At 46.9% G+C, this 13,590-nt stretch overlaps 1 protein-coding gene across 1 annotated transcript in view; it reads right to left on the minus strand.

The window, feature by feature from the left end:
* Positions 1-13,590, minus strand: part of LOC310784531 (uncharacterized protein) — an 88,335-nt gene that overhangs the window by 18,966 nt on the left and 55,779 nt on the right. The window contains exons 9-10 of the mRNA XM_083645514.1: positions 4,994-5,302; positions 824-1,120 (exon numbers count right to left, since the gene is read on the minus strand). Coding sequence (XP_083501640.1) covers positions 824-1,120; positions 4,994-5,302 — 606 coding nt within the window. The remainder of the gene's footprint in view (positions 1-823; positions 1,121-4,993; positions 5,303-13,590) is intronic.

Genomic DNA, 13,590 nt, shown 5'->3' on the forward strand with positions numbered 1-13,590 from the left:
TCCATAAGTAAAATAAATAATCACTTGTGTGAGCACTGTTGATGATGAATAATGGAGAACGTTTGATTATTGAATAACTTTTGCATTTGTGCTTCAATTTCCACCAACTCTCTGAAGATGCTAATAATTCCACTGTAACTGCATATGGCAATTAGCACCGACCTTTGTGAATTGGACTGTTTTTTCCATCAGGATCATTTGCATGAGAATTTTGCATCAAATGTATGCATATTACTTAATTTAAATACATGCAAATACCACAGGAGCACCTAGAGTCTAGGTCTTATATAGTCTCTGCGTGGCAGGGCAGTTAAGGTGGCGCATTTCATCCTTTGTGAGTGCTTTGGAATTACACAGATTCTTCTTGTCTTATTTGCACATGTTTAGCGTCAGCAAAAGCCACACAATCCTTTTGGGCAGGAGGGGTCTTCAACGTTTTTCAGCCCAAGGACCTCTTGGTTGAGAAACAGAGCAGGGACCCCTATGATAAAATAGTTTTTGTCTCTTAAGCGTGGCCTATAATAACATTTATAATCCAGCGCACACCAGGGTATCAGGATTGACATTTACTTTTAATAGATATAAAAGAACAAGAACAACCTGTTTTGTATATTGCTTCATCAGATTCACCTTGTAAATTAGATTTTTGAATTTTTTTGTTTAAAATACATTCAACTGCTTTTGGCAATTGGCCCAGCCCCTCTAGAGTGTGTGTTTTTTTCTTCTTCCTCACAATTGTTTTTTTTCAATAACTTTTGGTTATTGATATTTCTCCAGCAAGAAATCTCCAGTAGGGCCTAATGTAATAACGGTCATGACTCACCGAAGGACTTCTTGGCGGTGATTGGCTCATACTCTATAGGTTCGCCAATGCCGTGCTGGTTCTCAGCGCTCACCCTGAAGACGTACTCCTTCCCCTGGGTGAGCTTGTCGGCCTTGAGGGTGGTCTGTTTCACTGTGGATGACAGCTTCACCCACTCATCTTTGTCTGTCTGTTGCTTCTCCACGATGTAGTTGGTGACGAGACAGCCTCCGTTCTCTTTTGGCTCGTTCCAGGACAGGAAGCAGGACTCGTCGGTGATTTCGTTGATCTCAAAGGCAGAGGGAGGACTGGGCTTATCTGGAGAGGAACACGTCAAAATTGCTCAGTGGTGGAAGAAGTGTAGCTACTCAGATCTCTTACTTAAAGAGATATTAAACCCCCCACAATCAGAGGTCTCATATGGAGATGTTTATACATTATGATTAGACAAAAAATAGATAATGTCATTGTCCTGCTATTACTTATCCTTAGGCTAGGGTGTGCTGTGACTGTAGCATAGTGTCCTTACATGACTTCCTTTCAAGAGGTTATAAGAGCCTTGAATGACCCCTACGGATCACCATTGTCAGCTAGGCAGCTTAGGGGTCGGTACTAGTTGGATGGTCCACGGGCCTGTGTTAGATTCTTTGTTTCTGTAAATAAATCATTGTTACCTTTTAAATTCTGCTTTATTGGTCTTTATTTAGGCAGATAATAAAATCTCACCACACTCAGCTCTGACGTTTGTCATTTCATTTTTGAAAAAATTAGCATTTTGATAAGCCTAGATTCAGACTTCAGAGTCTGCCCACTCCACATTTTGATAGGATGAACTATAGTGGGGAGCTGCATAGTGTAAAGCGAATGGGAGAGCTATTGTGGAGGTAATACTCGCACATTCGTGGTGCCATTCAGAGCACACCTCTGATCGCATCGCTAGACCTCCAGAGTATCCCCTGGCTCCCAGCGTGACTGTCAGCCAAAGGCAGGCTCTCTGTGTGCAGCTATACCACATGCAGACAGCAGGGGAAGGGAGAGAGACCCAGAGAGACACATAATGATCTTTGCAAATAGCAAGTTTTAAAATGCGTGTTTCAACAATCCGATCCAGCGGTCCTTTTTATCGATACCAGCTCAGTGGCCTTGTGGTCTGAGTGTCCGCCCTGAGACTGGGAGGTTGTGAGTTGACCTTTTGACCACCAAAATGTAATCAGTTAATCCTTGAGTCCAAGTGGACGTTTGAGGCAAATTAGATGAAATTCCGTCAAGGCGTTCCTGAGATATCGTATTAAAGAGCTTGAAAATGGCGTTCGTGAGGTCACAGTGACCGTAAGATTTGTCCTTTGACCACCAAAATCTAATCAGTTGGTTCTGGAGTCCAAGTTGACCTTTGAGCCAAATTGGAAGAAATACCGTCAAGGCGTTTCTGATATATCGCGTTAAAGATCTTGGAAATTGGGTTTGTGAGGTCACAGTGACCTTGAACTTTGACCTTTAACCACCAAAATGTAATCAGTCCATCCTTGATTCCAAATGGATGTTTGGGGCAAATTTGATTACATTTAAGGTGTTCCTGAGATATCACATTAACGAGCATGAAACGAGCGGCCGTGAGGTCACAATGACCTTGAACTTTGACCTTTGACCACCAAAATCTAATCAGTTCATCTTTGCGTCCAAGTTGACATTTAATCCGAATTGGAAGAAATTCCGTCAAGGCGTTCCTGAGATATTACGTTAATGAATTTGGGAATGCCGTTCGTGAGGGCACAGTGACCTTGAACTTTCACCTTTGACCACCAAAATGTAATCAGTTTCATCCTTGCGTCCAAGTCGACATTTGAGGCAAATTTGATGAAATTCCGTCAAGGCGTTCCAGAGATATCGTGTTAACAAACTTGGGAATGGCGTTCGTGAGGTCACAGTGATCTTGACCTTTGAGGTTTGATCACCAAAGTCTAATCAGTTCATGCTTGCATCCGGCATGGCTATCGCCAGCAGAGGCATAAAGACGGGTCAATTGGAGTGAATGGAGATCTTGCAACTCTCTATTATGGCTCTGGCATTAGCTAATAATCACATGATATATATATATATTTTAATTCACATGAGTGGGGAAGGAAGGGTGAACCAAATCGGCCATTTTGGAGGGCCAAGAAAAAGCAGGTTTGAACCCATAGAGGGCACTCTTGCTGCCTGAAAATGATAGTTTGTACAATTCTAAGAGTTTAGTCTCAAATGTGGAGATTTTGATTAGAATCCTTTACACACCACCTCAAAAGCCATATAATTGGTTAAAAGCTGAAAAAGTGTTTTAGGGTTTAGTTACGCTTTAATAAACAAAAACCAGGACACAGCTGGAAGAGAAGGAAAAGGAGGCAGCAGTCCGTGCAATGCATTTGACACTGTAATGAAATCTGATCATGGAGCTTTATAAACAAAACAAACTGATTTGTCCAGTAAAATACATTTTGTTTGGACCCTGGACCCAGCAAAAACCCTGTATGTTTACAACTCCCAATCAAGCTACCCAATCTCCAGAATAAAATGTTTGCATTTTGCATGTCTGAAAACCAGGATATGTACAATATCAACGTAAATTACTATCCTATAGCCGACTATAATGTTATAATCATGTTTTCCAGTGACTCCTGACTCCGCTATCTCTCTGTCTATCTCTAAATTCAAAAAGCTCTCAGGGCCCTATCTTGGTACAAGCGATATCCCCTATTTGCGCTTGCGCACCTGTTTGCGCGTGCCTTAAGGCAGGGAAGATAGCAGTCCACCTTGCGCTAGTGTCTAGCTGTTATGCCGAGTTTTGCACCCACGCCCGACAGCAGCTAAATGCATCCCCACCTCATGGGAGCATATTGTAATGATTTATACAGAAATGTAACTGTTTAAAAATGATATAATTGTCAGGGTAGACGTGACCTCCCTGTTTTCTAAGTTAAAACAGCCCCGAAATATGGTGGGAATGCAATTCTCGGCGGGGATGCGGAAATGTTCACGGCACCTTGCAAATTAGAGCCGTGCCAAATAATCTGCGCCCCCAAAATGCCTGCGCAAACGAGATTTGGGCGGTCTCAAGTACCAGAATTATTCACAGGTGTGGCTAGGCAATGACTGGGCATTACATCAATAAAACCAATCGGATTCCCGTCTCGCTGTTTGCCCAAGGCATGTAATATGCTGTAATTCTCTCCATGCATAATAGAGTGGACTCACTTGTGCCAAGGACAGAGAGAGATGGAGAGAGCTTGTTGACAGATCGTCTGTGGTGCCAACGACCCTCCGGGTTATGGGATAGGTGAAGGTGAATAGCCTATGTCTATTGTCCAACAAGTTTTCTCAATTCATTTCCCTCTTTGCGATGTGATAAAAGTTTCTCAGTGAGTTATAGTTGATTGCCTTACTGAATTTTCTGCTAATACCCAATTTTAGCAGCAGAATTTGATGTCCTGGCGTGGCAAGGCTGTGCGTAATGACATATCCAAAAGGAATTTTACTCTGCATTGTGCTGGGCAGCACGGAGATTATGGTGCGCTCAAGTGCAGCGGGGTATTTATTTTTATTTTATAAGATGTGCTTTTAAAAGCTCTTAGCACAAAGTAACTGTGCGCTGTTGACGATAGGATAATGCCATCTATCCCCACATTTTAGTGCTTTAGTTAAACGAGTGCAAACTCTAAATTAACGCTTTCGCGAAGATAGGGCCTTCAGTCTCCACAGTCTGCAGGCGCCGTCTGCATGGGCTTTTTATAGACCAATGGTGGGAGGGGCATTGGTGGGGGAGGTGGTTGGTGGTTGTTTGGTGACGACATGAACCGCTGACACCACGTAACCAATCATTTTAGCCAACAGAAAGAAGGGGGACATTTAAATAAAATAAAACATATTATCGGATTATAATTATTGATGCATTAATGTGTAAGCATCACTTTAATGTTACAGCTGGAAAAGGTGGGTCTGATTTCCACTACAATACTGTATACTGTACTACTGGGTAGATAGATAAAGTCAAGTCGCTAGTCTTCTCTTCATGAATCAAGTCAAGTCTCAAGCAATTAAAACTGGCTCAAGTTCATGCTCCCACCTCTGCCATCGGATAACCATATGTCCTAAAACCTTACTCCATCTACTAAAACTAAAACCATCACTGTATTGTGATTAAGAGACTGAATTCAGTACCGAGGATGTTGACATCAACGGTGGCGGTAGCACGTCCGCAGGTGTTGACTGCCTCGATGGTATAGCTGTCGGTGTCTCCTCTGTTGGTGGCTTTGATAGACAGCTTGGAGTGACCCAGCTGGGTGTTGTGACCCGGCTGGGTGTTGATAGCAATGTGGTCATCAGACGTCAGCTCCAGGTCCGCCTTGAACCACTTCACTCTGGGGTTGGGTTTTCCTGTGACGTCCGCGGGAAGCTCAATCTTGTTTCCTGCTTTGGCAGCAAGTCCACGCAGCACTTTGGTGTCCAGCTGGATCTCTGGAGCGATCTCTGTTAAGAGTTCAAAGAGGCGATAGAGGAGAGAGTAGGAAGTGAAGAATTGCACAATTAAAGGGTCTATGTAATTGCTGGTCCAGTGCTGGCCTCTATCAGTCAGTGTTGACAGAACCACACTCTGCCCTCCGAAGAGCGAGAGCATCATCAGCATGGTGGGCAGGTTGGACTGTTTCACAACCAACAACAATCAACCAGTCATGTTTCTGTCATTAGACATGTTCTATTCTATCATCTCTAGCATGAAAAACAAATTGCCAGAAGAGAAGGCTATTGTACAGAAGTCCTGAGAGGCAAGTGTGAAAAAAGTTTGAGTAAAATTTTATTTCTCTGTGCACTCTAAATGCAAGGTACTACATAAAGAAATGTCTGGTAGTGGTTCTGAAATAATCATCTAACTTTGAATTATATTAAATTATACAAAGAGAGAAAAAACGCGGGAGTAAACCTGCAGGGCGTTTACCCAGGTAGTGAGAGAGAGCTTCTAAGCCGTGATGTGATGGGGAATACAAGTGTAAAGGCTTTGCACATCAAAGGACACTAATAAATCATTTTGTTCACATTTGAAATATTTGACGATGTTGATGACATCGGTGGTGTCACCTAAAAAGGATGGCAGGTTGACTACAAATTTCTTAATGAAGAAGTCAACAAATTGTGAGAGTGGTTCAGACAAGCTACCAATGCTGGCCACTATGGGGCACAAGGGGGGGTTATCCAGTCGCTTGTGTATTTTAGGAAGCCCATAAAATACTGGACAAATAGGAAACTTGGTGACCAAAAACTCCTTCTCTTTTTCAGTGATCCAGCCTCTTTTGAAGGATGTATCAATACATTCATCAATTTTATTTTTGATATCTGCAGTGGGATCAGAACTAAGGGGGGCATAACATCATATTGCTCAAAATTCATGATGACTATAGAACCTCCCTTGTTGGCAGATTTAATAATGATATCACGTCTCTTTTCCAAGTCATGAAGTGCTTCTAATTCAGCTTTAGACAAATTAGGTTGAGACAGACAACTATTTTGAGACAGTTTGGCCAAGTCATTCCCACTAACTGACTGTAGGTGAGGTGACTATGTGGGGTTGAGATTAGAGAAGGGAAGAAAAGACGATTTGAATGGAGTGGATTCCCTGACATTGACATCAGAAATAGCATCTGCAACTTCATTTCTACTAATGTTCCCATTAGACAGGACTGGGGGTCTAACTGAAAAGAAGTGGTTGACGTGCAACATTCTGAAAAATTTAAAAGCATCAACCTTAAGTTTGAAGGGACTGACAGTGTTAGTAGGGGAGAAGCTGAGGCCTTTACTGAGGTTTGTTGCGTTGGGAGCGTTCAGAGCGGCGGAGCGAGGGTGGCTCTTCTGCGTCCTCGCGTCCCCTGTCGCGTGACCCGCCCATCCCGTCTCTCCATCTTCCTCGTCTGGAGCTGGGTCTGCGCTGGCCTAAAAAAGCCCTATTGAAATTTTGCCGTGAAGTGTCGGTGTCGCTTGCTTCGGAGGAGTCCATTTCACTTGCAGTGGAGAGTCCAGTCCCCCTCAGGGACCTGGGCCAGGCTGGGCGTTGTCTAGGGAATTTGTTTTTGGCTCCATGCCAGTCATAAATATACCCGTCTGCATAGTCTTTTGTGTCCCGCTCATATTCTCTCAGCTTGTATTCTTTCAGTTCTCTTTGGAAAGAGGCCATACAGTAGCTTGGGAAATTTTGTGAATGATGTTGTTAAATGTCTCTTGGTCACTCTTGTCTTTCATTAATGTTTCAAGGCGTGTACATTCTGTGTTTATTTTTTATTTTTCAGCCTTGGTTTTCGAAACCAGCAGCAGCATGAGGTCAAGGCTGCATTTATTCAATATATGCTCCCATTTCTTCATAAAATCTTTATCATCTTGCCCAAAAGAAGGGGCTTTATTGACGCGGAGCCCACGAGGGTCCATACCAAGGACCTTTGAGTCTGCCACTAGGCGCGTATCCCACTTGCACAGAGGGGAGCCAAAGTTGTTTCCACGCATACAAGTGAATGTCCGAGGGCTCAAGGACACGGCAGCAGGAGGTGGCCTGAATGAACCGAATAGGCTTCTATTGAACTCCGGGCCGAAGTCGTGCACTGGGCGCCAATGACGGCGGGCTCACCATCCCCCCCTCCCCCGATGAGGGTGACTAGGTGCGATGGCCCCGCTGTGGCAGGATGTCTTGTAGGCTGTGGGTGTGGGGGGGGGGGGGGGGGGGGGTACATCCCCTCGCCCGTGGGCTTGGCGTGGATCGAGAAGCGATGGGTCCCAGAGGACAACTCCAGGATCGCTCTGCTCCAGCCACCCGACGGTTGTCACCTCGCTGCCGCCGCAGCAAGAGGGGCTTGAACGCCGTGGAATCCTGCAGCTGCTGGGTCATGTTCTCCACCAAGGGCCCGAACAAGCCCGAGAGCGAGATCCTGGCTCCTAGCAGCTTTTTCTTGTCGAGCTCCGCCAGCTGGGCCAGGCAATCTAGCATGCAGAGAGCATAGTCTGTGGCCATCCGGAGCTCGGTGTACATGGCCATTCGGAGAATGGCCATGTTGTTGGCCATAGCGGCCGCATTTGGCCCGCCGCCAGGTAAGATTTCTCAGACAGTTTAGCCGTCATCTGGGCCTGCCCTGGAGTGGAGGGTGGGCTTGCTGGAGGTGGGGGACAGGTGGGCTGCCACCACCTCCTCTAGAGGGGGCATTTCCGTGTAGCCCAGCCGGGCCTCGCCGTCTAGGGTTGACCAGGATGCCATGGGATGCCACGCAACATGCACATCCTCACAGAGGGGCATGTTGCGCGTTGGGCGGGGGGCTTGTAGTTCTGAAAGAAGCGCCCCTGCAGCACTGAGGCCGGGGGATGGGGGTGGCTCAGTGCATAAGATGCCCAGCTTCGCTGCGGCTCTGGCCATCACTTCTGATAAGGCTCGTTAGCGGCAGGGCGGACGTCCTCGACCATCGTCTCGGCGATGGTGCTACTTTCCTAAGCCTCCTCCCTCTCGCCCACGTCCCCTTGGATCTAAATCTCTAGGGGTTCCTACTGGAAACTATCCTGCTCTATTTCGGGCGGCATGGGCTCGTCTCCCCACTGCAGTGGGGGTAGCTCGCCCAGCTCGCTCTAAGGGGCTTGGTCCTCTACCCTATTGGGGGGCGGGAGGCGACCTATGGGGCCTCGGTCAGATTCCATGGAGACACTTTCTTGCTGCATGAGGTGATTTCCCCTGTAATTTTTTTATGAATGAGCTGACCATTCGCACCGTTCCGGCTTGCTGCTCCGACGCTTTCAAGTGGAGGCGGGTTACCTGGTAATCCGGCGCGGTGACAAGGTCTAGTCGCGGAACAAAAGGCGTACAACAATTATCCACCAACGCGCGTTTACGACTTTCACATCGGAGGCACGGATCCTATTTTCCGTGCATTTTTTGGCTTTCAAGGCCGGTGTGAAAGTGCCTACTGGCTGTTGACTGGTCTGTGCTGATTCTATGTAACAAATGGTATCAACTCAAAAATTGCTGCAACAGTTTGAGACATAAATGAGCCTGGGGATGGCATCATATAAGTACCATAGGTGGGCCTCCAAGTGTTTGTGCCCAGGAAACTCGGCATTCGTAATCCGTCCTTGCCTGGGTCCCAGGTCCTCCCGTGTGGAGTTTTCCGTGCCCACCTGGGTTTTCTCCGGGTGCTCCGGTTTCCTCTCACCATCAAATACATGCTGTCATCTGCATAATCCATCTTCTCATTCTCAGGAACCACGGGGGGATGATGAAGCCGTGTCTTCGTCCGGCAAAGCTGCACTTCACCCGAAACACCACCACGACCCCATTCGCATATGGGGTCTTCATAGTGAAACATCCACATATTCAATAAACAACTTTCTTTTCATACAAGGGTGTGGGCTTTGTTAGTGAACTGAGAATATGTAGGTCTAAAGATGATGGAAATTCTTTATAGTAGCCTACGTGTTGCCCCAATGAATGCATGCCCTATAGACACGTGAGTAGGGACTTATTTTATTTGGAAGTAATATTATGTAGCCTACACAGTAGCCAACTTTACTTTTCAAACATATATGCCTATATACTGTATTATAAATCTGCACGCCTTGATTATTCCATTCGTCATTCGTTATATAGCCTACCTATCAATTGTGTTTAAGCTCAATAAACATATATATTTGACCGGAATTTCACTCATTTGTCCGGGAGACTGAAATCTTCCAGGAAGCACTGATCGTGACAAAACCATTATTTCGACTGTTCTTAAAGGAGAATTTCGGGGTTTTTTTCAACCTGGACCTTATTTTCCACACTGTATGTCAGGGCCGCAGGAAGTACGGGTGCAGCACCCCCTAGTCGCGAGATTATTATTATTATTTTTTTTACAAAAAGCCTATTTAAATAGAATTATCAACAATAACAATCAAGGAAGTTACATGCTTGTAGGCTAGAAAAGAAGAAGAAGCGCGCATGTGCGCACATGTTGTGTTGAAACTGAGCATTTCCTGCTGTAGCTAAATGATAGTCACAAACAATGACACAAAAACGTATTATAGATTTTTTGGGTAAACAACCAGCTTCTAAAAAGAGCACAGCTGGTGAAAATACTGAATAATTACATCACAACAGTATAATCCTAATGTTAATTTAAAATTAGATATTCCTCTAAATATGGCTAAGAAATGTCCAAAAAAAGTCAAAGTCCCTTCCTCCCAGCACCCCCTGCTTAAAGTGACTTCCAGCGGCCCTGCTGTATGTGTCTAAGGGACTCATCGTGACATATTACTTTCAAATTGGTTGAGTACTCACCGAGATAGCCTTGTTTACAGCTCGAGTATTATTGTCAAACAACTACCAGTGTATCCCATTCGGGCATTTGTGCACCGTCATTCCACGTTTGCTGTTTTGCTGCTGGGAGACTCAAACTGTCATTATAGTGTCTGGCAACATCGAAACGACTCTATACATGAATGTTATTCTCCAGGGTTTACTGTCGGACAGCGAAAATGTGCGTATGAAGAGGCGAGGAGAGAGAGAGAGAAAGGAGCAGAATTGTCTCCAGCACAGCGCTGTTGATGAGAGGGGAAATCCTCGTGTTGACACAGTGCTAGCTTCCCTGCTCCTCTCGCTCTCTGTCTCTTTCTCTCCTCGCCCATTTTCTCTGTATAGAGAATAATATTCATGTATAGAGTCGTTTCCATGTTGCCAGCATGGACTGTATATATAATCTGGACATCGTGAGCTGATTGGGTTTTGATACCAGAAAACGAGGCTTGAATCTCTCGCTTCCTCATCATCGTTGATTGGACTAATGATTAATGCTACACGGAAGTATGGGGAGAGGGGGCGGCTGCCCCTAGCGGCTGCCGGACGAGTGGCTTGAACTGCCATCTTGGCCATCCTGAAGGCCATCCTGAACGCCAAGAAAAGTGCATTTAGGTCGGGGGACAGAGACAGGATCAGAGCCATCCAGGGAGAACTGAAAGCGAGCATTAGAGTGGCTAAGGAGTGCTATAGGGCAAAGCTTGAGGCCAAGCTTCAGCAGAACAATATGAGAGAGGTGTGGAGTGGTGTGAGAGCCATCACGGGCTTTAACAAAGCTGGGGGCGGTGGGGTGGAGGGGGGGGTTGATCGGGCCAATGAATTGAATCTGTTCTTCAATAGATTTGATGTAGCTGGCCGGGCCCCCCTCCCCCCCGACTCTCCTGACCGCAGCACTCTAACAGCAGCCCCCGCCATACGGCTCCCCCCCCCTCTCTCTCCCTCTGGCTCCGGCTGATGGCCCACCTTCCCCCCCCCCCCCCTCATACCCCGTCACCCAGAGACGAGGCCACATCCCCCCTCCTCCCCCCCCCCGAAGGGCTTCAGAGCTGATGATGCCACCCCCCCCCCCCCCCACCCACGCTGACCATCACAGCGGACCAGGTGAAGAATCAGCTGAGGAGATTACACACGAGAAAAGCAGCTGGCCCGGATGGCGTCAGCCCCATGGTGCTCAAAGCCTATGCCCCCCAGCTGTGTGATGTGCTACAGCTGATCTTCAACAAGAGCCTGAGTCTCCAGAAGGTCCCTGTTATGTGGAAAACGTCCTGTATCGTTCCTGTACCGAAAAAGCCTAGACCCAGCGGCTCCAATGATTACAGGCCGGTAGCTTTGACGTCCCACATCATGAAGACCCTGGAGAAACTCGTCCTGGAGCAGCTCAAGCCTATGGCCAAACCATCCCTTGACCCCCTCCAGTTCGCCTACCAGCCCCGACTGGGAGTGGAGGACGCGGTCATCTACCTTACCAACCGCGCCTACGCCCACCTTGACAACCCAGCCAGCACTGTGAGAGTCATGTTCTTTGACTTCTCCAGTGCGTTCAACACCATCAGGCCGGCTCTACTGGGTGAGAAGCTGACGGCGATGCGAGTGGATGCCCCCCTGGTGGCCTGGATTGTGGACTACCTGTCTGGCAGACCACAGTATGTGCGCCTACAGAACTGTGTGTCAGACAGAGTGGTCAGCAATACGGGAGCTCCACAGGGGACAGTCTTCTCTCCCTTCTTCTTCACCATCTACACCACGGACTTCACCTACCAGACTGAGTCTTGCCACCTTCAGAAGTTCTCTGACGACTCTGCGATAGTGGGATGTATCAAAGATGGTGATGAAGATGAGTATCGGGATGTGGTGGCCAACTTTGTCACATGGTGTGAGCAGAACCACCTGCAGCTCAATGTGTCAAAGACAAAGGAGCTGGTGGTGGACCTGAGGAGGGTCAAGGCTTCGGTGACCCCTGTTTCAATCCACGGGGTCAGTGTTGACATAGTGGAGGATTACAAGTACCTTGGAGTGTACATTGACAACAAACTGGACTGGGCTAAGAACTCTGATGCACTCTACAAGAAGGGGCAAAGCCGTCTCTACTTTCTGAGAAGACTGAGGTCCTTCAACGTCTGCCGGACCATGCTGAGGATGTTCTATGAGTCGGTAGTGGCTAGTGCCTTCCTCTATGCTATTGTGTGCTGGGGCAGCAGGCTGAAGGCGGCGGATGCCAACAGACTTAACAAACTGATCCGTAAGGCCAGGGACATTGTGGGGCTGGACCTGGGCTCTCTGACTGCGGTGTCAGAGAAGAGAACGTTATCCAGGCTACGCTCCATCATGAGCAATGACTCGCACCCACTCCATGGCGTGTTAGTCAAACACAGGAGTACATTCAGTGAGAGACTGATTCCACCTAGATGCAACACGGAGAGGCACAAGAAATCATTCCTGCCTGTGGCCATCGGCCTATTTAATGCCTCTCTTAAAAGAGCACCTCGGAGACGCTCAGTCTCCCTGAGATTGAGCCAGCCGATAGGCTAACTGGAAAAGTGTCTGGCTGAGCCACGTTTAACGTATAGGGCAAGCCGAATAATAATACAGGTTCAGTGTGCAATAAAGATAGGCTAACTGGAAAATGTGCCTGGCTGAGCCACGTGTAACGTATGGGGCAAGCCGAATAATATAAGTTCAGTGTGCAATAAAGTCAATTGACACATAAGGTATACTTACTCTACGTATTTGCTTACTTAGACGTACTCCACTATTTTGCTCCTATCACATTAATACTGGTTAACGTTTATACTGTTTATACTGTTTATTCCATGCTATGTTGTGTTTTATTCTGCTTATTTTACTACTGCACTACTACTGTGTATTTATTTTAGGCTATGTGTGTTTTGTGAACGAGCAACTGTGACTTGTCCCAATTTCCCCCCGGGGATTATTAAAGTCTTTCTGATTCTGATTCTGATTCTGATTAGCTTCTGTTTGATAGCTTGCTAGTAGCCTGGGTAAACCCATCCCCCACGTGACCTGCTCTCAGACCTGTTCTCAGTCACTATGGTCTGGAATCCCACCATTGTTAAACGATTTCCTGCGGTTGTTGGGCCCCCCCCCGATAGACCACTCCATTACGCAACCATCATCCAACCAGTTTAGTGCACAGAGCACATGCGCAGTGCAGCAGATGGCGTCATCACTCTGCGACCTTTGTTGTTAGCGCATGAGCTAACACTTTTCATTTCAGTACTGCTAGCACGCAAATGGTTACAACCAGCTACAAGAAGAGAGAACATCGCGTGACGGTGGTCAGGGAATGAAAGAGGAACAGGACAACTGTCTACACGGACCCAAACCTCGATCCCTGCTGCAGATGGCCGCAGATCTGGAGAGATATTTGTGGCTGTGAAGAACAGTCATCATCTATACAGCTGCTGCCAACCTGATGAGGAAACAGGCGTGCTTGTTATGCTGG

This window comes from Poromitra crassiceps (genome assembly GCF_964638095.1).
Source record: "Poromitra crassiceps genome assembly, chromosome: 10".
NCBI classification, from domain to species: Eukaryota; Metazoa; Chordata; class Actinopteri; order Beryciformes; family Melamphaidae; genus Poromitra; species Poromitra crassiceps.